This window comes from Sceloporus undulatus, chromosome 4 (assembly GCF_019175285.1).
Source record: "Sceloporus undulatus isolate JIND9_A2432 ecotype Alabama chromosome 4, SceUnd_v1.1, whole genome shotgun sequence".
NCBI classification, from domain to species: domain Eukaryota; kingdom Metazoa; phylum Chordata; class Lepidosauria; order Squamata; family Phrynosomatidae; genus Sceloporus; species Sceloporus undulatus.
The window spans coordinates 127,216,340-127,243,603 of NC_056525.1; the positions used below are offsets into that span (position 1 = coordinate 127,216,340).

General features: G+C 41.6%; 1 protein-coding gene across 1 annotated transcript in view; it reads right to left on the minus strand.

Annotated features, from left to right (window-relative positions):
* The window catches only part of KLHL20 (kelch like family member 20), a 31,965-nt gene extending 4,891 nt beyond the window's left edge, over positions 1–27,074 (minus strand). The window contains exons 1-9 of the mRNA XM_042463941.1: positions 26,942–27,074; positions 25,467–25,532; positions 24,032–24,605; positions 17,282–17,440; positions 15,588–15,682; positions 13,671–13,786; positions 7,345–7,528; positions 5,619–5,762; positions 4,171–4,304 (exon numbers count right to left, since the gene is read on the minus strand). Coding sequence (XP_042319875.1) covers positions 4,171–4,304; positions 5,619–5,762; positions 7,345–7,528; positions 13,671–13,786; positions 15,588–15,682; positions 17,282–17,440; positions 24,032–24,605; positions 25,467–25,489 — 1,429 coding nt within the window. The 5' untranslated portion in view covers positions 25,490–25,532; positions 26,942–27,074. The remainder of the gene's footprint in view (positions 1–4,170; positions 4,305–5,618; positions 5,763–7,344; positions 7,529–13,670; positions 13,787–15,587; positions 15,683–17,281; positions 17,441–24,031; positions 24,606–25,466; positions 25,533–26,941) is intronic.
* Between the last annotated feature and the right edge of the window lie 190 nt (positions 27,075–27,264).

Below are 27,264 nucleotides of genomic sequence, written 5' to 3' on the forward strand. Positions count from 1 at the left end.
GCTTTGATGATGATAATAATAATAATTTATTTATAGCCCACCCAATCACAAGGAATCCAGGTGGGTTACAACAATAAAAATATAGAGAATACAATAAAATAAAATACAAAAAATAAATAAAATACAATAAAATAAAAGAGAGCGACATTAGTTACAGTAATTCACAGTTAGGCCTGATGGAAATTGAGCCTGTCTTTTTCACTCCCTCCCAGGTCTGATGATGACAGTTGGGACGGAGGGAGGGCTCTTCTTCTTGAGGCAAGAATATAATTTTTAATAATTTTATTTTAATTCTTCTCATTAATTTAAGAGATGACTTGGTGGACAGAGTGACACAAGTCACAGTAAACGGGGAGAGGAACTAGGTAGGGAAGGCCTGCCGGAAGAGATCCGTCTTAAGAGCCTTCTTAAATGCTGTAAGAGTAGAAATGTTGCGGAGCTCTTCTGGCAGGTCATTCCATAGCTTCGGAGCTGCGATGGAAAAGGCCCTCTGGGTGACTGAAGTTAGCCTAGATTTTATTGGCTGAAGTAGATTCTTCCCCGAGTGCAGGACGGACAGTACAGAAGAAGGCGTTCCCTTAAGTATTGTGGACCCAAGCCATGTAGGGCTTTAAAGGTAATCACAAACACATTGTACCTTGCCCGGAAACTAATTGGCAGCCAGTGAAGGGATTTCAAAACCAGTGTTATGTGATCGTTACGATGAGAACCTGTAATTAACCTGGCTGCCATATTTTGTACAAGTTGAAGTTTCTGAACTTGGCACGAGGGTAGCCCCATGTAGAGCGCATTACAGAAGTCCAATCGAGAAGTGACCAGCACATGTACTACTGTTTCAAGGTCTCCCTGCTCCAGGAAGGGGCGCAGCTGGCATATCAGCCAAAGCTGATAACAAGTGCTCCTGACTGTTGCACCCAGGTGAAGCAACGAGTCAAGGAGCACCCCCAAGCTGCAGACAGTGTCTTCCAGGGGAAGTGTGACCCCATCCAGAACTGGCTGACAAAATTCCATACCTGGGCTTGGGTTTCCTATAACGAGTACCTCCGTCTTACCTGGATTCAGCTTGAGTCGGTTTTCCCTCATCCAGTCCATTACCACCCCAAGACAGGCATTCAGAGAAGAGACACCATCATTAGTCACTGCATCAGTCTGAGACACAGAGAAATATATTTGGGTGTCATCAGCATACTGATAGCACCCTGCCCCATGTCTTCGGATGATTTCTCCCAGCGGCTTCATGTAAATGTTAAACAGCATGGGATACAATATGGTGCTCTGGGGGATGCCAAATTTTAGCTCTTTTAGAAGAGCAACTGTCTCCCAGTGCCACCATCTGGAATCTGCCTGAGAGGTAGGACTGGAACTATTGTAGAACAGTGCCTCTGATACCTAACTCTCTCAGGCATTCCAGAAGGATACCATGGTCGATGGTATCAAAGGCCGCTGAGAGGTCTAAGAGCACCAGCATGGTCACACTTCCCCTGTCGATGCCCAGACGGAGATCATTGACTAAGGCGACCATGGCTGTCTCAATTCCGTATCCTGTCCTGAATTCGGTTTGTAATGGATCCAGATAATCGGCTTCATCCAAGACTGCCTGTAGTTGAGTGGCGACTGCCCTCTCGATCACTTTGCTCAAGAATGGCAACAACAAGACTGGCCTATACTTATTTCTATCCAGGGGGTCCAGGGAGGGCTTTTTTAAGAGTGGTCTGACCACTGCCTCCTTAAGACAAGAAAGCAGGGTACCCTCCCTGAAGGATGCATTGATTATATTTTTCAGCATCAGCTTGACTGTATCACCCCCCTGGACAGCCAGTCAGGATGGGCAAGGGTCCAGAGGGCAAGTCGTGGTTTTTTTTTCAGACTACTAAGGAGCTTGTCCACGTCCTCAGTACTAACCGACTCAAATTGATCCAATCTAACAGTAATGGCAGAGGCGTTGGATGCCTCTCTCATTGCTTCTGACTTAAAGTTAGCATCCAAATCAGCTCTTATCCAAGAGATTTTATCTGTGAAATAGTCATTAAAAGCATCACAGCAAGTTGTGGTTGAATCTAATAGAAGGTTCTGGGTGGGAGGCAGTTGTGTTAAACTCCTTACCACCCTGAACAGCTCAGCTGGATGAGATTTCACAAATGCAATAGATGCAGAGTAGAAAGATTTCTTGGCTGCATCTATCGCCACTTGATAGGACCTAAGAAAAGTCCAATGAAGTGTCTTATCAGATATGATTTGAGATTTCAGCCAATGCTTCTCTAGTCGTTGTCCAACCCGCTTCATTTGTTTAAGCTCTTCAGTGGACCAAGAGTTACGGTTTTTAGTGGGTTGGAAAGGACACTTGGGAGCGATCATGTCTATAGCTCAGCTGATGTTGTTATTCCACAAATTAACCAGAACTTTGACAGAGTCGCCTGCACTGCCAACCATAGAACCCCCCTAGAGCTTCTTGGAACCTAATGGGTTCCATCAGCCTTCGAGGGCGGACCATTCTAATTGGTCCTCCACCCCCAGAGGGAGGAATAGTAGCCTTCAGTCCAACCTTAACCAGGAAATGATCTGTCCATGATAATGTGGAGATACTAGTTCTATCTGCCCACGGATATGCCTGTTCCATGCAGAAGACCACATCAATAGACCTGCGCAATGCATGGGCTCAGAGACTATCTGGGAGAGGCCCATGTTTGACATGAAACCCATGAACTCCCAAGCCGCACCAGTAACATTAGGGAAATCAGCCTTGAGGGGGATGTTGAGGTCACCCAAGACTAACAGCCTAGGTGATTCCAACACCAGCTCTGAGACTAGTTTTGTCAGTACAGCAAGGGAGTCAGTTAAGTTAAGGGGTGGATGGTAGACCAACAGAATCCCCAAACTCTCCCTGGTCTTCAAGCGAAGGTAAATGTATTTGATGTGGTTTAATGCACGGATAGGTATCCTGGTTAAAGTGAGATTGTTTTTATGGATTATGGCTATGCCTCCCCCCTGCCCACTTCCCCTTATCTGCTCATTGATGGAGTACCCAGCCGGAAGGGCCTGAGCCCAAATTACATTGCTATCTGCTCCTAGCCAGGTCTCTGTAATACATGCCAGGTCAGTGTTGTGATCTATCAGTAAGTCATATATGATACGGGACTTATTCTTCACTGACCTGGCATTACATAACAGCAGAAAAAGGTTTGGTGTATGGTTAGGCATGCTCTTCAGATCTTTTGGAGTAGCAGGGCGAATGGAAGGTGGAATAGATATCAGACATCTATCACGTCTTCTTTTGTAACAACCTTTCGCCCTGCTAACGCCATATCTTCCATTGCCCCGCACAACTTGAATTGCTGCTCCATTGAAGACATCTAACCCCTCCCCTGAAACGTACATTGATGAAAATCTTGGTTGACCTCAAGACCCTCCATCTAACCAACGTCTCTTAGTCCCCTAAATAGACTAGAGTCGATCTATCGTGACTCTTTAAGTAATGACAAAAACTGGGGACAGAGTTCAATGGTCTTGAGACTAGGCAAGTGAAGGGGGAGCGGAAAAGAGCCTCACCCAGGCCTGGCTGTTTCTGCACCACTGCTGTTAATGGAGAGCCAATGGTGAAGAGGCGGTAATGGAGTTAAGAGCCACTGACAGGCCTACGCTACAAGGAAACAATATTGCAGGACCAAAAGTGCTGAAAACTAGAGGTTTTCCATACTGTTTTCAATTCCATCTTCTAAAGTGATTTATCTTGAGCAACAGCCTATTGGAGAGAGGTGTCTAGATGCATATTTAATACAGAATTACCAAAGTACAATATGGAAAAAATGGGAGTTAGTCTTTACTATATCTACCAGGAATATTCTCAGGATGCCTGCAGGCACAATCCACAACTAGTAAGCTATTCATACAATGATAATGATGGCTAGTGATTCAGTAAAGAAAAATAGGACACAGAGAGAAATCGTGTTTCCCTCCATCATTGTAGTTGTATGAATTGTTGTACCCACCAGTTGTGCTTTCCTAGAATAATGCTTCAGCTTTCCTAGAATAATGACTCACTGTAATTAAAAACCTCTCATTTTCTCCCTTAACAACAATTTCAAATGAGGCTCATCCAAGTTCAGCAGCACCGAATGGAAAAACTTGTAGCAACCCACACGCTCATGTTAACAGTTTTGCTGTGAGAAACACCTGTGTTCAGAGGTGATGTCCCATCCGAACCTCCCACAGCATAAAGGAAGCCTCCCAACACAGCCACTGCCACTCCAAGACGCCTGGTACTCATGGAAGCCACTCGAGTCCACTTGTTCTCTTTTGGATCATACCTGGGAGAAAAAAGGAGCATCCCATTTTAAGTATGACCACCTGCACTTCATTCCAAGTTTCATATTACGATATATACTTGTGTATAAGTCGACCTCGTGTATAAGCCGAGGGTAGTTTTGGGGGCCAAAATAATGGATATTGATATGACCCGTTGGGTCAAACACTGGGGCATGTTTCAAAAAATCTAAAGGGGGAAACAAAGCACCACTCTCCTCCTTACATGGATGCAAGCTACAAGAAAAGAGATTCCACCTCAACATTAGGAGGAACTTCCTGACAGTAAGGACTGTTCGACAATGGAACACACTTCCTCGGAGAGTGGTGGAGACTCCTTCCCTGGAGGTCTTTAAGCAGAGGCTGGATGGCCACCTGTCGGGGATGCATTGTTTGAGAGTTCCTGCATGGCAGAATGGGGTTGGACCGGATGGCCCTTGTGGTCTCTTCCAACTCTATGATTCTACATCTCTCTCTCTGGACCTCTCCCAAGAGTCACCGTATTGGCATGGAAAATGGGGAAACAAACCTCAGGGTGCACATTCACCCACCCACCCACCAACATACATACATACATTCTCTCTCTCTCTCTCTCCTTTACCAAAAGCATCTCCAAGGCTCATAGCTTGCAAAAGGGGGTAGAAACCTCTTTCTCTCTCTCTGCCCTTCATCCCCAGGACTCCCAATGCTCATGGCTTCCAAAGGGGGGCAGACTTTTTTCTCTCCCCCCTTTACCTCCAGGACTCCCAAGGCTCATGGCGTGCAAAGAGGGGTAGAAACCTCTCTCTTTCTCTCTCTCTGCCCTTCATCCCCAGGACTCCCATGGCTCATGGCTTGCAAGGGGGGGCAGACTTCTTTCTCTCTCTGCCCTTTATCCCCAGGACTTTCAAGCCTCATGGCTTGCATGGGGGGGGGGCAGACTTCTTTCTCTCTCTCCCCTTTACCTTCAGGATTCCCAAGGCTCATGGCTTGCAAAAGGGGGGCCAAGGCTGGGCATACTCTCTCTTTCTGTCCCTTGCTTGTGCAGCTGTTTGTTAGCTCTCACTGCAAGGGAAGGCTGAGGGATATCACACACACACAAACAAACACACACGGAGATGGAGAGAGAGGAGACAGCGCGGAGACTCAAAACGGGAGCTAAAGATCCCTGGCTACAGAGGAAGGTGGGCATGTCTTTTAAGAATTTTATAAGCAGCATTAAATTATTGTCCCGTATATAAGTCTACCCATGATTTTGGAGTCCATTATAGGGCATAAATTTCTCGACTTATAGTGGAGTATATACGGTACTCTTTTTTCTCCTCATTTAAAAAAAATACCTTTCAACAATATTGAGACAGGAGACACCATCCTGGCCACCCACTGCATACAGGTAGCCCCCAAGGACTGCCACTCCAACACTGGTCCTGCAGGTGCTGGTGGGTGCCACGTCACTGCTCCACTGGTTGGTCTTTGGGTCATATCTAGAAAGAGCAAACACATTAGATCTTAATGACAGCTCCCCTAAGGTTCTCAAAACTTTGTTCACAAGTTTTTCTTCATTTTCTTGTTACACACTGTCAAAGCCTTTCTATCTCAATTATGCCATTAAGAGCTTAAAATTGAGGATAGAGAGTAAAACATTCCACCAGGAAGCAACTCTATTTTTAAAAGCAGCCCCTCTGTCTCCAGGTTTTAAAACACAGATGGTCAGGACTGGAGTACGGGGAGGGGAGAGAATGATTTCAATCTAGTTTATGGTCTGGTTTTGGGCACCTGCTACAGTTTTACATGGTAGCTGGTTTATACCAAGGACCAAGACGGGATGCGGTAAGGTAGTGCCATCTTGATGGTACTTTTGGCCTCTGCTTAAAAATGTTTTTACTGCAATTTTAAGTTATAAAAGATGTAAGAAAAAACATAGAACCAAAATAATCAATAAAATGTAAACATCTAAACAGGTAGGTTACATGAATGAAATGGTTACGAATGGAATTATATTGAGACTGGATATCATACAATGATGACCAATCAGAGTTATCATTTCACTGATAGAGCACACATAAAAATAAGTTTACAAAATTTCATAATTTGTTGTGACAGACCTTCCTCCTAGTGGCTTTCAACACCATCAAATATGATATCCTTTAAACTGGGATGAGCAAAGCACTGATTTTGCAGATCCCAGAGCTCTCCACCTTGAAAAAAATAACACCTAAAATGGATAATCATCTCCTCCGAAGCCTCCAGGAGCCATGACTGGCAATTTGGTGGCACATTCAGGGCATTTAGACTCATATTAGACCTGACAGGGTTTTTTAAAAAATGTTTCTTATCCAAAACAGGAAGCCACCAGAAGATGATGGCCTCAAACTGTCAGTTATGGGGAGCTTCAGATAGCAAAGAAGAGGGGAGATGAGCTTGGAGGAAAGAAGAAGTAAAGCTGAATGCAACATCTTTCCTCAAGATAGTTCTGTACTCCCTTTGTATTCCTGCAAGACCTGCAATCCCTCCTGCAAGGAATTCAAGGTTTGGAAATGAGCTTGTGGGTAGATGCAGACCAGCGGATGGACTCTGCACACATAGTTTCTGCTATTTTTCCACATCAGCCTAAATCCAACTGTTAGTCCCAACTAGAGTAGACCCAATGATTCAATGGCATTTACTTTAGTGTTGATTTATCAAGTTCCCAGTGAATTAATAGGTCTATTCAGAATGGGAAACACTGAAAATGGTAGTCATCAAATAGGCCAGCTATACATTTTAACTTTGAAACGGATTTGTTTCAGAAAACCTTGGATATTAATTTAACTTTTTAGTGTTGTAGAAGGGTTATAATAAGTAGTTTTAGTCACAACCATTATACCTTATGGTTTTTACATTGCTGCTGGAACAGATCACATTGTTTACAGTAGTTCCTGGTGTGGTTTATGAAGTGTAAGCTGTCTGGAGAACTTTAAAAGATCTTTCTTTATAATAAATGCATACTTAAACAATGAAGCTATTATATAGCTGTTGCTATCTTGCAAGTGCAAACACTTAAGAGCCTGATTTTATTTTACTTACCTTTCTACACTGTTAAGATAAGAAGAGCCGTCATGTCCTCCCACTGCATAAAGAAGGTCATCCAATACACTGACTCCAACACCACACCGCCTTTTGCTCATGGAAGCCACCATCCGCCACTCATTTGTTTGAGGGTCATAACGCTCAACACTGGAAATGGCATCCCCACTGCACCAACCACCCACTGTGGAAATCAGATGTGTGGCAAATGAATTCCAAGGTATAATTAAATATACATATATATGAGGAAGAGGGCACCAGAAGCTCAGAAACATCACATTTAGATCCCCTGAAACAACTTTGCTCAAAGGGGAGGGAACCTGGATTCACATTCCAAACAGTGTTATCCAGGACATAAGATAAGATGGAACCACTAAACAAATCAGAAAGATTGCCAACAGTGCTATGATATTTAATTTATATGTAAGCTGAAATGTGTGATGGAATTTCAACACATCACAATTATCCTGTATACCAAAACACTCTATCCATCCATCCATCCATCCATCCATCCATCCATCCATCTATCTATCTATCTATCTATCTATCTATAAAAGCAAAATTTGGAGGGTTTCAAGGAAACTACAGGCTGGTTAGTATAATATTCAAGGTAAACTGGTGGAAAGTGATCTTAAAGATAAAACAATCAAGTCTACAGATAGGTAAACTCTTGGAAGGAATAGAATTTTTCCAAACATCCTATCTTCTTCACCTTTTACAATTCGTTACGGTGTCAATAAACATGTATACAAGGATGATTTTGGAAACACTACTTACTTAAGACTTCTAAAAGCCCCTTGATAAAGTCTCTCATAAATGATTACATAACAAACTTAGCAGTCATGGAATGTAAACAGTGGCATCTCTCAAGCAGCTATACTAGGGCCAATGCTTTTTAACTTTTTTGTAAAGTTCTGGAATTAGGGATAAGTAGGGAGGTGATCAAGTTTCCTGAATATACAAAATTATTAGGGAAGTTTGAACAACAATGAATTGGGCAGTCAGATTTATTTGACTTGTGCAGAATGAGCATAAATCTGTTTAATTTGGGGAGAAAGTGACTAAGGTAAAGAGTATGCAAGACATAGAAATTACACACCAAAACAGGGCGTGTTAATAAATAGGCTATTGGAATGCATATGTAGGAAACAGAAGAGAATCAGATATTGTCAGGTAACATGGCCAAATTGCCAAAATTCAATTTAAAAGAATATCTCCAAAGAACTTAAAAGATCATGTAAAGAACAGTTTATTATTAAGCCTAACTGACCAGGAACTTAACAAATGTGGATGAAAACCAGGCACATTATCAGGGGAAAATACAAAACAACAGAAGAAAGAAAGGGAATGGTTCATTGGATGACTGACCCTTTGAGCAGTTAAGGATGGACAAGAAGCAAATGCTGAAAGAAACAAGAATCAGAATACTGAACACAACTGTTTAATGAGTTGTACACAGGAATCATCATCATAGGGATTATAATAATAATCAGTACAAAGAAATGGAAGACAATAAAAATGCAGAACAAGAGATCTTTTTAGATTCTAAGCCTGAGGGCAGGGAACCATCTGACTAAAAGATTGTATGTACAGTGCTGTGTAAATTTACAGCGCTTTATAAATAAAGGTTAATAATAAATAATAATAATCTCTTCTACAAGTTCACAGATATCAAAGTGAAATTTAAACCAAGAGTAGGGATGCTATATGGTCAAGAATATTATATGATCATGACAAAATAGAGACAATAGAAACGATGCACTGAAGAATTATGTAGAAGACTTTAAAATAGGATAGATTCGTTTATGAAACTACCCTGGATGATGCCTCTCAATTTTAGAATGTGAAGTAGAATATGCACTTAGGGCCTAAAGAGGCAGCATTATGCCATCTCTTTGTGCACCGGATCAGTTTTTTGCAGCCGCGAAAGAAGTGGCAAAATGCCGCTCCTTTTGGAGCTGAAAAAAGGGTGCCTTTGCTGCTGCAGCAGCACTTTCCAGCACTCGTTTTGTGTGTCTCATCTGAACACCACACCAAAGGAGCACTGTAACACTGACCACCATGTAGTTGGTCAGGCAGCACCATGGCGGCTTGTGGGTGGAGTCAGGGTGTGCATCGTACAGCTGTCACGCCCCCACTCCACCCCGATGCCGGCCCTTTTGACCTGTCTGTTTAGCCCCTTAGCAATAAATAAATAATCAGGAACAAATGGCATACCAGAAGACCATTTCAAACTACAGAGTAGTATGAATCCAAATTCTAATAAAAATCTGCAAAGAAATGGGGAAAACAAAACAATGGGGCATAGACCTGGAAACATGCAGTATACATTTCAATCCCCAATAAAGGGACTGCGGTAACCACCGGGTCACTGGGAGCTGGGGCTGTTTAGCCTGGAGAAGAGAAGGTTAAGAGGTGATATGATAGCCCTGTTTAAGTATTTGAAGGGATGTCACATTGAGGAGGGAGCTAGCTTGTTTTCTGCTGCTCCAGAGAACAGGACCAGGAACAATGGATGCAAGCTGCAGGAAAAGAGATTCCACCTCAACATTAGGAGGAACTTCCTGGCAGTAAGGGCTGATTGACAGTGGAACAAACTCCCTCGGAGTGTAGTGGAGTCTCCTTTCTTAGAGGTCTTTAAACAGAGGCTGGATGGCCATCTGTCAGGGATGCTTTGACTGAGATTTCCTGCATGGCAGGGGGTTGGACTGGATTGCCCTTGTGGTCTCTTCCAACTCTATGATTCAATCCCCTATGTAAGGAAAAGTGATAATATTTTACAATATAGGATTTTTATAATGTCATGGAGCCAGAAATGTCAGACATGCAAGCTGGGTTCAGAAAAGGAAGAGGTACTGGAGATCATGTTGCAAACAAACATTGGCTAACAGAATGCATCAAAGAATTACAGAAGAGAATTAACAAAACCTTTGATTGTCTAGATCATGTAAAACTATGAATTGTGCTTAACAAATGGATATGTCATTTGATTGTCCTGATGCATAACTGATACCGTAGATTGTCACTGTCAGGACATAATATGGAGAATATGGTTGACAGGATGGGAAGGGGTCAGGGAATGCTGCATTTTTTCACCTTCTCTGTCTAATTTATATGCAGAACATATTATGCAGAAAATGGGATTACACTTAGAGAAAATAAGTGTGAAAATCAGGGGAAGGAGTAACAACAATTTAAGATATGGAGATAACACCACAGTACTAGCAGAAAATAGCAAAGATTTGTAATCACTACTGATGAAAATCAAAGTGAAAATGGAGAGTTTCTACTGAAGATAAAGCAAAGATAAATAATGACCACAGATCATTCACACAAATTTAAAGTGAGTAAAGACATAATTCAAGATTTTGCCTACCTTGGTTCAGTCATTAATTAAAATGGACATAATTTTCAAGAAATTAGAAGATGACTAAGATTTGGAAGGTCAATGATAGAGGAGCTAGATAAGGTCCTCAAGTGTAAAAATACAATTAAATTTCAAATTCAGAAAAATTAATGTCTTCATACTTCCAATTTGTAAATACGATTATGAAAACTGGGCAGTGAAGAAAGTTGATAGGACAAGAATCAACTCATCTGAAATACAATCTAAGAAGACAGTTCTATGGATACCACAGACTGCCAAAAAGACAAGTGAATGGGCCAAAGAGAAAACCAAGTGTCATCTTTCACTAGAAGCCAAAATGACTAACGTAAAGCTATCATACTTTGGAGACTATTGTACTGTGGTGGAAAATTCTATGAATATCATGCAGTTCAAACAGTTGTAGAAATTTAACTTCTATGTTATGATCCCAGATTCAAACTCCCACTTAGCCATGAGGTTAGATCAGTGCCCTAAAATAAATTACTGTGAGACTTTTTTTTAAAATTTATTTTTCTGTCTTCAAAGATTTCAAGGCTGTAGGCAAGGTCAGTCATTCTTTCAAATTCAGCCCTTCTGTGAGATAGCTTAGACTGAAATTCCATCTCAGGCTCAAAAACATTCAGAAAATTTCATGGCTGGGCAGAGACTTGAATCCTGGTCCTAATAAGAGCTGAACAATCTATCCACTGCACTGAATTTTGCATGCCAGTCATTAAAGATGTATCATTCACTATTACAATCTTATACTGATTGGGTCCCACCTCGGTCAATCCCTGAGCCAAGCAGGATGAAAAGCAGGTGTTCACACACACACTTGGTGCCATGCAATGAACCCGCTGCTGCCATGCACCCTATAACTGGTCACCATCATTGTGTCCATCCCGAAGGCCCCCATGTGGAGTACTGGCTTCTGACATCACAGGCCATAGCATGGGCTTTCAGGATGGAAATGGCATGTCAGGATTGGATTAATCATGCCATGATTTTGTCCTGACTGACATGCTGCCATGACTCTGTACTGATAGATATGGCATCATGATTCTATCCTGCATAATATGCTATGTGTTGCATAATCATAGGCTATAGGTACACTTGTACTGTGCTTAATATAGAGACACGGTAATACAGTCTGTCCTCGCCTTATGCGGGGGATCCGTTCCGGATCCCTCCGCGTAAGGCGAATTCCGCCTATGCTCGAACCCCATTGGAAACAATGGGGCTCGTGCGTGCATGAGGCACAACGGGCGCGTGCGCCTATTCAATTGAATGAGACGCGCCGCCCTTCTGCCCCGCGCACTCGCTGCGGCTTGAGCGCGTATGCTCAAGGCCGCGTATGGCACGCCCGTGTATGGCGCGGGCGCACTGTATAAACAGATTATGCAACACATATACTTCCTGTATATGCTCACATATAAGTTGATTTCATGTTTAAATCAAGGTTAGGGTTTGGAGCCAAAATTATGGATTTTGATATGACCAGTGGGTAAGTAGAGGGTAAATCTTAGTGGCATGTAACAGGGTAAAAAGAAGGTAAAAGGGAGGGGGCTTAAAATCCAGTTGCTCAACAATATAAATAGAAAACTTGCAGACTGTGAGCGGGGTTGAGAGAAAAGACAGACACACACCCTGGTCACCACTGTGTTCTTTCTGAAGAGGGAATCAGAGCTGTCTCTGTCATAGGCAATGCAGAGCTACACTGGGACAGCAGAAGAAAAGAGCATGCAGCACAGGGAAAGATGGATTGAACTGAGACGCATGATAAGCCTTTTGGGTGTGGGAAGCATAAAAAGACAGGGGTTTAAAATCCAGTTTGCTATGGATAAGTTGACCCAGGTTTTTAGTGTAAATTTTTTTTACTAAAATTTCTTGACTTATACATGAGTATATATGGTATGTCATGGGAAACAACAATGTGGATATAATAATAATTCTCCACTTGTTTCACTGACTACCAACCATCTGCCAATTTTTAAGGATTCTTTTGTTTTATTTTATATGCTGTCTTTCTCCTAAATTAGACTCAAGGGAGCTCACAAAAAATACGCAATAAACAGTACAATTCTAAAAACAGAATTAAAAACAGAATTAATATAACAAGTTAAAAATGTAAATTTTTAAAAACAGATAATGTTATAATATAAAAATATAAAAAATAACATAAAATATACAAATGTGAAACCATTACTTGTGAGTGTTACATCACACCAGATAGGCACATAATCATGCTCCCTCCCTCCCTCTTCATACTTTCATATTTGTAACAGAAGCATTTTATTATTTACATTTATAGGCGCCTTCAAGTTGTCTGTCAATTTATGATGATCCCATCAATTTCATCAAGGTATCTCAGACTAGGAGTACTTAGAGGAGGTTTTTCCAGTTCCTTCCTCTGAAATCTAGGCCACAGCTAAACTACAGAATAATTCAGTTTGACACCATTAATTGCCATGGTTCAATGCTATGGAATTCTGGGAACTGTAGTTTGTTGTGCCACCAGAGCTCTCTGATAGAGAAGGATAAATGTCTCACAATACTAATCCATGACAAAGTGGTGGCAAACCAGATTATTTCTGCAGTGTGGATGCAGCCATACTTTACAGTACCTGATATTCTTTGATTATCTCCCATCTAAGTATTAACTAGTGCTGACCCTGCTTTGTTTCCAAGATCAGACAGGATCTGGTATCTTTAGAGTATTAAGGCCCTACAGTTTTAGAGGTACGTTGTTATATTGAGGTTTATACTGCATACTAGTTTCTACATTTAAGAGTTCGTTTTTTATAGTTAAAGGGGGCCCTTTATGATCAGGATAGATATCTCATGGTTTAGAGCAAAATTAATACTACTGACAAGAAGAGTATTGTTACCTAAGTTTCTTGCCTCATTCACCACAACAGTGCAGCAGCATATATTTTGCTGCAGCAATACATGTGCATACCTGCAAAGAGTACTTCTCCACAGCGGATGGGTTTGCGTGGCCGAGTTCTTGGCCCCTGCATCAATGGTCGCTCTTGTGGCAATAGCAGATAATTTTTAGCTTCATCCACTAAGTCCCTGCCCAAGAAAGGTCACAGATTTTTTTTTATTTTTATGAAGCCATTCAGCAAATCACAAGACGTCATTGCTCCAAAACCAGACAGCCATTTCAGAATGTGTCATTTAAAACACTAAGAAGATTGAGCACAGTTAACAATTACATTTTAACTAGCTATCTCAGATTAAAAGTTGCAACCTTAAAACTAGTAACAGGAAGAAGAAGAAGATTTATTTATATCCCACCTCTCTGTGCAACACAACCGGGGTGGCTTACACATTAAAACAATACAGACCTGTATCCCAAAATCCTCCCCCCCCCAACTACAATTAAACATTTTGTAATTTAAAATATATCTTAAAATGACAAACAAAATTAACAAATAGATCAAAGTGGTGGTTGTGGTGGGAATCAGGGAGGTTCAGATTTTTGGTGGCTGGTTGTCTATTCAGGAAAGGCCTGCCGGAAAAGATCTGTCTTAACAGCTTTTTAAAAGCTGTCTAAAGTGGTAATGTGACAGATCTCATCCGGCAGGCCATTCCATAATCTGGGAGCGGTTGCCGAAAAGGTTTTGGATAGGAAGGTAAATTTAGTTTTGGAGTGAATTGCTCCTCTGAATCAATTTGAGAATTATATTCTCTGAGTTTAGTTTTCTTAAAAAAAAGAAATATCACAATCATATCAATTTTAATTTAAAGGATCAGGCTAAAATTATTTGTTTAGTCAGCTTGTTAAAACCCATGAATTTTTGAAAGGTCAGGTTGATATCTGGCTATATGGATAGGAAGATTAAAATATAATCCTTGGAAAAATTTAGGGGTGAAAGAGATCGTTATAAAAAGCTGGCTTCCAGCTGGCTTGGGGGCATGGCATACAGACAACACCCCCTCAAAGACTCTGGGAAGCCACTTTCATGGCGCCTGGTTGCCAACACATGGCCTGGCTTCCGGGTGCTCTCGCGGTGCAGTGTTTGGATGCTGTACACTGCTGGAGCATCTGAAAGCCGACTTCCGTCCACGGTGGGGCTGAAAAGCCGGCTTTTTGCTGCTGCAAAAAGCAGTGGCTATTTGCTGCTTCTTTTTTGGGCAGGCAAAAGGGCAGATTGGGGCCACGGCATGAGTTGCTGCAGCCCCAATCTAAATTTCTCAGGGGCGGCTTGAAGCCGCCCTGTTGGGGAGGTCTGTTTCTCCTTTCAGTAACAAGATTATTCCACTGAAGTCAGTGAGACTTCAGTAATATAATGATGAAAATAATGATGACACAAATCATGCTATAAGTGTAATATATATTGTTCCTAAAAATCACTTATCCTTGTAACAGCATGTGATATCTGTGTAATAAATACACTTTTCAGAAAGTTTACATTAAATATTGTTAACGAAACTACTATTAGTTTCATGCCAGGATAAATGGAAAGAGAAGGACAGGGATAATCCAAAATTTGAAATAAGATGATCCTGCCAGGAATGCAAGATAACAGAACAGCAGTAGCATCTGCCCCCTTGTAACAGTCTAATCAAAGCTATTTTTGTTGTGAATAGAAACCATGTATGATGGACATCCCCTTTTGCAAAAAGAAGACATACCTCAGTTCATTTTAATCCTCTTACCACCATATATTCCATAATAACTTCTAACAGAAAAAGGGGGATTAAAATACATCCATTCCAGAAGAGTGAAAAAAATCACTTCAGGTTTTCTGGAATATGGCAAAGTGACACACAGAACTAGTCAAGCTTCCAAACTTCTAATAGAAAATTTTACCCACAAAGACTTTTCAATTTCCAAACATGTCATTTCGTACTATCAGTTATGACTTACCGACATTCTTCATCACTTTTAATGAGTGGATCAGAACCAACTGTGCCTACCAGGAACTTTGGACTGAGCAGTGGCAAGCGGACATGTTGCAGCACCTGTAAGACAAGAACAGTGTAACAGAAATGAAGTACAACACCCTAGAAGAAGCCTCCCATATATCAGCAGTTTGGTGAGTTTTCAGTGATGCTATAATTCAGTTGTAGATCAGCTTATTAAATGGCAGGGGGGCAAATATTCAACTGAGACATACCAAGGCTGTAGATACTGTTTACTTAGACTTTTGAAAGACTATGCAAATGCACAGTGCATAGTTAAATTATGGAATTCATTACCACCTTGAATAGCTTTATCAGGAGACTGAGCAAATTCAAAGATGATAAGGCTACAGATTACCTCCAATAACTCAGGCTATATGCCTCTGAATATCACAAACCATATGCCTCTGAATGCTAGTTGCTGGGGAACATGAGCTAGGCAGTGGTTGGCATATTTTTATCCTGTACTTGTTTTGGACTTCAATTCCCGGAAACCCCAGGCAGCTTGGCCAACAGTAAGGAATTTGGGGAAGAGAAGTGAAATACATCTGGAAGACCAAAGTTTGTGAAACACTGAGTAGAGGAAGCTCTTGCATTCACATCCTAATTCTGCATTCTGTATATGCATTTGGTTGGCTGCTTTAGGAAAAAGAATGCTGGAATACATAGATGTGCTTGAATAAAACTCCTTCATTCATGGTGTGTATAGTTGTAACTGGCTTGAAAGTGCAGAGCCCTGTGATAAAAACTCAAAATCATCTTCTCTCCTTCTTTGGTTCTCAGAAGGGGAACAACTTTCTCGGTGTTTTAGCTGTCATTTCTTCAAGCAAGGAATAAACTATTTTACTTAACAGTAGTACTAAAATATGTACACTCGTCCCTCCCCATTCGTGGCCTTGGCACTGGTGGTTTCAATCATTCGCGAGGCCAAGGTCGTGGCTCCCTTCCTCCCTCCCTTACCGGCATCTTCCCTCTGGCGCCAGGGCCTATAATCAGCCTCAACCGCCATCAGGACTCACTTTCCCACAGGGGCTCGGGACCCAGCATACACACACCCTGCCCCTTCTGCCGGAGCCAATTGATGTATCGTGCACCCATTGACTACGGCAGAGGAGACAGGGCATGCACACACTGGGCCCCAAGTGGCACTGGGAAAGCGAGTTCCAATGGCAGCCAGTGCCAATTACAGGCCCCAGCACTGGGAAGGAAGATGCTGGTGAGGGAGGGAGGGAATTTTGCCAATAGTCAAGTCCCATTGTCCCCAATGGCCACCATTGGGGAAAATGGGACGTGACTATTTGCGAAATTTGGTATACGTGAGGGACCCCTGAACATATCTCCTGCAAATCCGGAGGGATGAGCGTATTTAATGTTAATCACATTCCAAAGCATTTGCACTGATGTCACTCCATGCTTTCCTTATAACTGTTAACTAGAAAGGTTAAAGAAGAAACCAATATTTTAATATGATAAAATTTCAGGGTAAAGGCCAGCTCTCTTTTCAGCTAAAGCCCTGCATGTAGATCCAATTCTCTTGTCCACCATCATAGCCATTTAAGACTGGAAATAATGGAATGCATATCTTCGTAAAATCAAATTTGCCTATATAACTTTGTACAAAAATATGTAAATAATGTAAGAAAAATATCTGGTGGTTACCTGGGGGAGCTGAGGTCGTCTCTCTTGTATGCTGTATTTAACCCAAGCCATCACAGCATTGAACACCTGCTCTTCACTCCGGACATTCAGTTCATCACTGGATATTATGTCAATGAGCTGATTGGCTGGAAGCAGCATGAATTCCTCACTCTCCATCACCTGCATGGAGATACAAAAATACAGTATTATGGAACCCTTTTAAAGCAACCATTAACATTTAGAACTGGGAAAGTGACATACTGTTAAAAAAAAAGAACATTCTGACACAAAATGGGGAATATTAAATAATGATGAAGACCAAAGTGACCTTGGGACATGAAATGGAACAATTTGCTCTGGCTCTGGAAGGCTTCATTTCAAATCTTTGGGAGGTATAAATTTCAGGGTGGTTTTTGGGCAGATCATTACTGGAGCCTCAGTTGTCCAAATTAATTTGGGAGCAATGACAAGGAGTTCTGGGACACTGGTGAAAATAAAAGACCTGAAGCAAAAAGTGATTTTATTCTTTATCAATCTTTCAAATTAACTGAAAGAATATTCATTGGTGGGTGAGAGTGAGTAGAGAGCAACCCCAACTAGTAACAGAACTGTACTTATAATAAGATCAAAAGTCAGAAAACAAAATGTCTGGAAAAATATTACCTAGAGCATTGTAGATAAATTTGAAAAGTTTTCCTGTCCTCGGTTTGCAGCAGAAGACAGAGTGTCTCAGAACTAGGAGATGGACTCATTTGATCCCACCCCCCCCCCCTTTCATTTGCATTCTCTAAATATACACACAGAGGCCATGAGTGCAAATGCACTTCAGAGGGAATAAGAGACTCCAGACTAAGCTGGTAGTGAAAGACAAGCCCCTGACAAGCTGCAAACATGTTAATACATTTCTTTTAAGCTCGGGTAAGAAATAAGTTACTCAGAAGACAAGAAAAGATCCAAAGTGATCTCTCCCCTTTTCACATGTGGAACAAGAGATAGTATAGTTAACTGTATTTCTCCTCTCTTGTCTGGCAAATTGTGAGAACTTTCAATAGCAACATAGTCATAGCAGTCATAGGGAGTGCACAATATACTCTATACTAGGCCCACAGAATTTCCAGTCTACTAATACCTCAGGTCTGAAAAGCACATTTGTTTTGCTGTCTGCCTAGGACAGCACATATTTTGATATGTGACTTGTGCGCTGCATTCAGCTTGATCATAAACCATGCAGGTCTCAACTCAATCCAAATCACTAGAACAAAGTGAGAGAATTATGGATCGAAAAGACATATGTAAGCTCATTTCAGATGATGTTTTCAAGAAGAGAGTGGAAAAAGATGTGAGAAAGATTACACTGTGTGCAGGGCTCAATTAGCTATAAAACATACCTAGATAACAGCTATTCCTTTTTTTCTTTTTTCAGCTGAAGTACTCTCTGTGTGTAGTTATGCAAATATAGTGTAACTCAAACAGTTAAGATTGACTATAGAACCAGAGATAACAGCCATGGATCTTATGAAATGTTATGTTAATAGACAGCCATAGACAGCCATTACTATTTGATAGACATTCCCAGATATGATAGCTTCATGCATGTATTTTCTGAATTAGACAGTTCCTTGCTCAATAAAGCAGAAGGGGGTTTCTGGCAAGTCTGACATACATGTGGTGGTTCTCACCTCTCCAACAATCCTGTCCACATTGTTAAGCTAAACAAACTGAAAAGTATCCATTATCATTGGATAAACAGCAGTCAAGGTGTTACATTCACTGGATGTGTATTAATTATAGCATCCAACTCACAGCTGATCTTCATGATTTCATCTGAAATATGCCAGGCAAGTTGTTCACAGTAAATTTTATGTGATCTGTGATCACTCAAAACAGCTCTGCTGGCTATCTCTTTGTAGATGCAATAATGGCAGAGAAAAAACAGGGTTGTTTTGCCTGCACTGTCATGGAATATGTCATCAGACAGACTTCTGCCTGTGTTCAACTGGACTCTCTTTTGAGTTTTCTGCCAACTTTACTCTAATTAATAGGTTCAACCCACCAAATCACATATACAGACACCCAGCATGCAAACAGGTGAGCCCCTAAGAAAGGGAGCAAGAGAATACACATTGGCCTGATGTAAACAACTTTTTTCAGACCCTTCCCTGCAGATCATACTCTGGGTGCCTGTGCTTATCCTCTTATGGTAACTAGGATCCCCTTCTGCTGTCCTAAACTGGTCAATTTAGCACAAATGTTATTATATCTCGAATACAGTCGCTCCTCCTAACTCACGGATCTGGGATCCGCGCCCTCAATTACCCACGGAGGGGCAACCTCTGCTGTCTTCAATGGTGCACATGCCTGGCCCATGCTCCATTCAAGCCTATGAGGCTTGAATATGGGTGAGCCTTCGTTTGCATGGGGGGCGGTCTGGAACAGATGCCCCACGAAAACAGAGGGCCAACTGGACATACAGAAGCACAGAAAAAATGGAAAGGGGCTCTTCTTCGCAACTTCATTAACTAAGTCTAACCCCCTGCCCCTAGATGACATCCAAACAAATGCTAAAATAGGAATTTCTGGGGATCTCACAAACAAAAATAGAAAATGGGCTATCAATTTGTGCCACTGCCGATGCTGAATTTTTACAAACATTTAAAACATATCCTTCTATTTCTTATTTTACTAATCCATTACACAGGAATCCTAATTTCGTGACTTACACTGTGGTATCCTAATTTTGTGAACACTGAAATCCCCAGTTATGGCAGAATATGCGTTGTTTTTGGACAGAGCAAACAGGCATCCGGTATCTCTTTGCACAATTCCAGTTTTAGGCTATGCAATGGCAACCAACCAGTGCCCATGTGCATTCCACCCCTGCAAATGAAATGACCACTAATGTCTGCAGCAAGACACCATTCAACTACTGTTGCACAGCCAGAGAAAAAGGAGAACCCTTTAGCTTCCTCAACCCACAGTGTACATACACTTATGGAGTTCCAACAAAAAACCCAGCATCCAGTAGGATCTTGGCCCAGGTCTACAGATGTAGACCATGGTTTTAAGAGGATGGACTTTATGGGTCTCCCATATTCGGCTTAGAATTTGGCTCATGAAGCAGCTGCCTTGGTCTGTTAGGCGCTGTACAGACTGGCGGATACAGCGCCCTCGTCACGTGCTAGGGGTTGGTCGAGGACGCAGCGTCCATACCGGCCTCATACCTAGCACGTGACGGGGGCGTCAAAATGGCGGTCCCCTGTACACACAGGCGCTGCCATTTTGACGCAATGGATGCATAGCATCCGCATGTCCCGTTGCGCTGGCAACGTCACGAGTGCGCCATTTGTGCACTCGGGCATCGCAAGTGCGTCGCAAAAAGAATCCGCATTTTGCAGGTTCTTTTTCCACCACCGGGAAGCCTCGCCGTTTGGCAGCTGAGGCTTCCCGCTGGCAAAAATGGAGGCAGTGGCAGACCGCCCTTTTTGGGCGGTCTGTATCCTGCCAAAGTATCTCTTTTGAAAAAAACCTACCTTGCAAAGATTTCTAGTAGTTCATGGACTAGAGCTTTCCACAAGATAGCATCTACTAGTACCAGAATATGGATGTCTCCTCTGGCTGATTTCTTCAATAGGCATACTAGATCCATGGCTTCCCTCCCAATTGATGAAAAAGCAGAATATTTCCTTGAGGTTTATGGCATTACCTGCAGCCAGATGTCTCCCAAATAGGGAACCTAGATGACTGTTCAATACAACAATACAACAAATCCTCTTCTAGTAGGAACTGTGGCCATTGGGTGTTTACCTGTCCATCTTAAGGGATCTAAGGTTTTGTCAATACTGATTTAATATACTCTGGTTTCTCTTCAGATCATATAAATACTGATTTAGAGAGGAATTATCTTGTTATGGGGCTATTGACTGATTCCTTTGGTAAAGAAAAAGTCTTGCTGGGATCAGAATTGGCTGATCAATCCTTCATAGTCATGGAATGAGTTAACATCTGGGAAATTGAGCCACTCTCTCCCTACAACAAATTTTGGTGCTAATCTCCTATGAACAAATGTTCATTATTCCTGATGTTTTGCCAGCAACTGGAGGGCAGCGCAAATGGGCTATTTGTTTCAGCCCTTAGTTAAGCAACTAGGGCATTCAGGAATAACTGCTTCCCTTTGAAGTGGACTGTATGTACTTAGCACTGTTTGGCACAGGTTTGGCAAAGAAGAGCTGACAGTGAAATGTCAACGAAGATCTGAATTGGATGAGATTTCGAATACTCATTTGTTAAGAACCCTGTGTCTTAACAGAACTATGATGAACTGAATGAAGCTTGAAGCATCACAGTTGTTCAGGTCTAAGTTATATATATATAGGTAAGTGGCCACCACTGAGCTAAAGAAAGCAGGTGAGATGGGATCAGGGCCTGTAGTTGTTACTTCGTGTTGAACTTTGAATGTTTTGCATTGTTTATGTAACAGAAAATTACATGTCAAACTGCCATGTATAATACGTATACAAGTGATGGCGAATACTTTAGGGGCTTAGTGCCCAAACTAAAATGTCTTCTGGTGCCAGTTGTTACCTGTGCTGGGGGCGGGACCTCTATCCTCCAGGAGTGAGACTTCTGGATGGAACCTCTTCCCCCCTGCCCTCCCAGGCCTTCAGCTCCTTCTCCAGAGACAGCTGAAGGCCTGGAGGGAGAGGGAGGAAGAAGAGGAAGCGCCACACGCCTGTTCTTCCTCCTTCTCCCCTCCCGCTGTCCAAGGTGTTCAGATGCCTCCAGAGAAGCAGCTTGAGGCTGGGAAGGGTCAGGAAGATGGAGGAAGCAGCATGCGTCTGTTCCTCCTCTTCTTCCCCCTGTGCAGTCCCTGGACTTCAGCTGCCTCCAGAAAAGCAGCTTGAGGCCAGGGAGGGATGGGATGGGAAGGGGGAGGAATAGGCATGCACCTCTTCCTCCTCCTACCCCTGCACCATCCCCATCCTTCAACTGCCTCCAGAGAGGCAGCTTGAGGCTGAGGAGGGTCAGGAAGGAGGAGGAAGCAGCATGCACCTCTTCCTCCTCCTCCCCTCATGCAGTCCACAGACCAGTTGCCTCTGGAAAGACAGCTTGAGGCAGAAGAGGGTTGGAAAGGAGGAGGAACAGGCATGCACCTTATCATCTTCCTCCTCCCGTGCTGTCCCTGGCTTTCAGTTGTTTGCGGAGAGGCAGCTGAAGGCGTGGAACGAACAGGAATAAGGAGGAACAGGCGTGTGCCTCTTCCTCCTCCTCCCTGCCCCCCGCGCTGGGGGAAATGGCTTCATGTGCCATCGCTGGTATGCATGCCACAGGTTCGCCATCACGGCCAAATACCATAGGAAGCCACAAGACAAAGAGGGGCACAGAAGGGCATTCTTCATCATTGCTCCATATTTTCAGAATTACGTCCACAGAATAAAACACATTTACTGGAGAACTGTTAAGATATTCTAATGTGAGCTTACTTTTAACAGTTAGCATTCAATCAGTATATTGTATTTTATCAAATATTATTTACTGCCCACCTGCCCCAACCCTGGGCTTGCCATCCACAGATTTAAGCATCTGCAGATGGCAAGGCCCATTATTCTTTATTATTATTATTATTATTATTATTATTATTATTATTATTATTATTATTAAACAAATAAACAAGTAAACAATGACAAACATACATTTCAGACAAACACTATAAAAACAACATATATTGTTACTCATCAAAGTCAGAGCAATTACATACTATTGACCTTTTTGGTCAGTTTTATGTCAGTTTCTTGTTAAATCAACATTATCCATTATCCAACAAGACCCATTATTTTTAATGGCCATCCATGTTACTGCGGCAAAATAGCTACAGGGACTTGTGGTCCTGAGTTTTTTTGTATCCATAGGGTTTGGAGTAGGGGTGTCCAGAATGGATACTAAGGGGTGACTGTAGTTTACATTTAGATTCATAGTAAATGTAATTCTAAGACTGAAGTCTCAGATAATCAAAATCAAGACTATCAAAATAAAAGTAATTGTCCTAAGCTAAAATGCATTTATGATGCTCCAAACATATTCTTGTTTACCAACTTACAATCAACATTGGTCAGAAGGAAATAAAGGATTTACCATTACATGAAGGCTGTACAGATTTTTCAGACATGGTCTACAGATGTATGAGAACTGAGATTATATGTTGGAAGACAGTGAAACAGAAATTCACATTTTTACTCAAAAATGAAGTTAGAGACCATCATAGTGCAGCTCAGGTGGGTGTTGTAGCAATAGCAAATACATTTCTATACAGCTTACCAATGTACTAAGTGGTTTACAAAGTGTAAACTAATAGCCCTCAACAAGCTGGGTACTTATTTTAGCGACCTATGGAAGGATGCCAGGCTGCGTCAACCCAGAGCCCCTAGCCGGCTGGTACTGAACTCACAACATTGCGGTTTGTGAGTGGCTGCAGTACAGGCATCACCACTGTGACACAAGAGCTCTTGTTATCTACAGGAAGTTTGAATTTGACTGTCCTCTCCCTGCAGATGTAAGTGCATGCTATTTCTGAATGCTTTGCTATGTGACAAATATCTCCTTTAAGTTTTAAATTAATCCAGCAGGGGAAAATGTTCCAGCCCAAATCTCTTCCTGTACTGCTTTTTTTTTTACTGTACAGGAGTATCCTAAAATGTGATCCTCCACTTGCACTGATACAGTTCATATTAGCACTTCATTCTATTACAGATATAGATCAGGGAGAAGGCCACCTACCTCTTGAAAGTTATGTTGGGTAAACTTGTCAGCAATTCTCAGAAGTTCCCGGCAAGAGTGTGTATCAGCAAATGCTCGAATGCCAAGACAATTGGAAGGATCCAATTGCCTTTTTAGAAACTCACAGCAGGCCTCCTGGATTTCAGCTAGCTGGAGGAGGCAGGCAGCTGGCAGTAGAGTCTGAACATTGCCCTCTTCTACTGTAATTTGTGAAGTGTATGCAAAGTCAATTAGCAACTCCATGGCCCTTTCATCAATGTCTCTTATCACCACTTCAGTCTGTCGGCTCTCTGCCAGCTCCCCTGTGAACATTGCTCGGAAATAGGGGCTGCAAGCTGATAGGATCACCCGGTGGGCATAGATCTTCTTGGCCCCCACAACCAGCACTACATCACACAGCTCACGGTGCTTCCGCAATAGGTTGATGACTTCTAGCGTCTGCCGAGGGTGCTTATCTGAGATGTAAGGCATGCGGGCAGGCTGCGGCACTCCTTCAGGCAGTTTGTTGGGATCTCCAAGAGTGCAACGACTTGTTACATCCATACCGGTTTCACCTGATCGATTACTGGTACACCTGGAAAAAGAATATATAAGCGACACCAATGGTCAGACAACAAGGACACCAAAAAGTATAAGCTCAGACAAGCCTATGTAAAACTGGAATGAGTAAGTCTTGCTCAAAACATTTGTTTTCTGACAGACGTTGTCTGATCTGTAACTCAGACATGTATTTTTACTGTTGCTCTAAATATGGGCTATTAATGGTCTTATCTCATTTACTGTATTATATTCAACCTGTATACACAATTCAGATATTTCTTATAAATTGAACAGTATATAAATGTGATAAATTAAATTTTAAAACAAATCTTCCACACAGAAGTCCCAAGGCTTTTGGTCAGATTAACTCAAGAATGGATCAGCAAAAATTCCCTTTAAAATATGCCTTTCTTCAAATGAAAAAACCAGCAACTAAGAGCATGGCATAGCACAATTCTGTTATGCTACACTTTTCAGTAGTTCAACTGCTGCATCATCAAGCCACTTCTTCCCAATGATGATCTTAGCTTCCTCCATACAAACAAACACTGGTCCTGTAAATTCAGGCCAAGTTGCTCCTGCTTTGCGCACTGTCCCAACTGTGACAGGAAGCAGCATGCTACTTTGGTCAATGGATCGGTGACCCAGCTTGAGGTCATATGGTGTGATGTCTGAACTACTGAACCATAGTTAAACGTTTCACTCCACTCAAGAGGCAGCTGCACTTTCAAAACTGGAGCGTGCACCAGTGAAACAGGCAGCTTTAAACTATGATTGTCTAGAAATTCAGCAGTGGTTTGGGTTCTACACAATGATAATAATAAAGTAGAAACTATGGTTTGGTGTAATATCTGAACCAGTCTCTAAACAAATAATTTCTCATTCTCTACCTTACCTGCGCATTGGCTTTCCGTCCATGCACCACTAAGAGAAGACTTCAGTCTACGCTTCTGTGCTTTTCCTAAAGAAATGAAGAAATGTGTAACAATCTATTCTGCTGATCTGTACACTTAAATGTTGAGATAATGGTCAGATCTAAAGATGTTTACATGATTATGGAATTAACGTTAAATTCTCAAATACTGATTTCTGGTTCCAAATGGCTTGCCCCTTAATTTTATTCAGACACTGAAATGTCTGAGGGTAGGGTGGAAGGTGAGTGAGGGAGACAGAAAGCGAAAGGAGGGTGAGAGGATGGAAAGTGGGAAGGAGGAAGGAAGGTAGACAGAGTGATGAGAGAGAGAGATAAGGAATGAGGAAAGGTAAGAAGATGGAAGAGGATGAAAAGGGGATAAATAAGGAAATTGGGAACTTCTCTGTCAAACAAAACAATTATATAGGTATCTGCTTTTATGTAAAATGTATCATAATGGAAATATGACAACACAGGTATTGTGTTATGTTTTATGTTTAATAAGTTGAATTAATAAAAATTAAAAAAATCAACACAGGCAAAAAAAATAAACAAATATTTAGGTACTGTGAACATTTTTAATTAAGAATAAAGCTGCAACTCTAACCATACACATACCAGGAAGTACGTTCACTGGATACAATGGGATATATTTAATTCTAATTTGTGTTGGTATTATGCAAAACAAAATATTCCACATACAGTACATAGTTCTACTTTTGCCATTAATAGTAGAATTTTCCACACCAAAATCTGCTATTATAAGCTGCTTACCAGGTATTAAATCCGACTGAAGTGTAATATATTTCTGAGCAAACACATCTTAAGATTGGGCTGCACTAGTGCTTAGGACACACTCTTCACACCATTTAAAAAGGTTTTTAAAAGTGGCAGCTGTGCCAATTAGGTATTGTGGGGTGAAGTGCAGGGCAACTAAAAGAAGGCAGAGCCAGAGGGTCACAACAGGCAGAGGCAAAGGCACTCCTGCTTACACTGAAAAGTATATGTCAAATTTAAATTAATGTATGCAAAACAGGGGAGGGTTGTAATCCACAAAACAATGAAAAACCAATCGTTTGAACCCAGAAAACAGAGCATCCAGTTCATAACAGGCAAGGCAGTTAATTTCCCTGTCACTTTAAATTACTCCATGTTCCTACAAGTGTCTACAAACAAGAGATTACCTATGTTGCCACCCCTCTGTTAAAACCCACTTCCCAGAGAAATTTACATTATTTTGCTTCTGTTTGTAATACATATTTGCTATAAAATACAAATACATAAAGAAAATTGTAAGAAATTAAAACCCTGCAACTGTCTAGCTGCTAAAATACAACTGTAAACTTACTCAACACATCCCATGGTTTTGACATGGTAAATATGCTACCCTACTATGGGACACTATTTAAAAAATAATAATACATGCATTTAAAAAGAAAACATATTTAGTCACTCACTGTGGAATGAAACTGAGGTAAGTCACAAGACTTGAACAACCATGAATCGATTCCTTCAACTCATTTTACCCATTTAGTACAGCAGGTCTGGCAAAAATCCTGACGACTGACCATCCAGATGCCTAAAAAGTACATCCAAAACCACAATCAAGTGAAATTTCCTCCCCATTCTATCTTTAAAATAGTACCCAGAAAATAAGGTCCAAAAAGCTTTTACTGCCCTGGCTCAATGCTAGGGAAGTCTGGGAACTGTAGCTTTGTGAGACATTTAGGCCTGTTACAGACTGCCAAAATAAGGCTGCTTTGGGTCTCTTTGGAGGTAT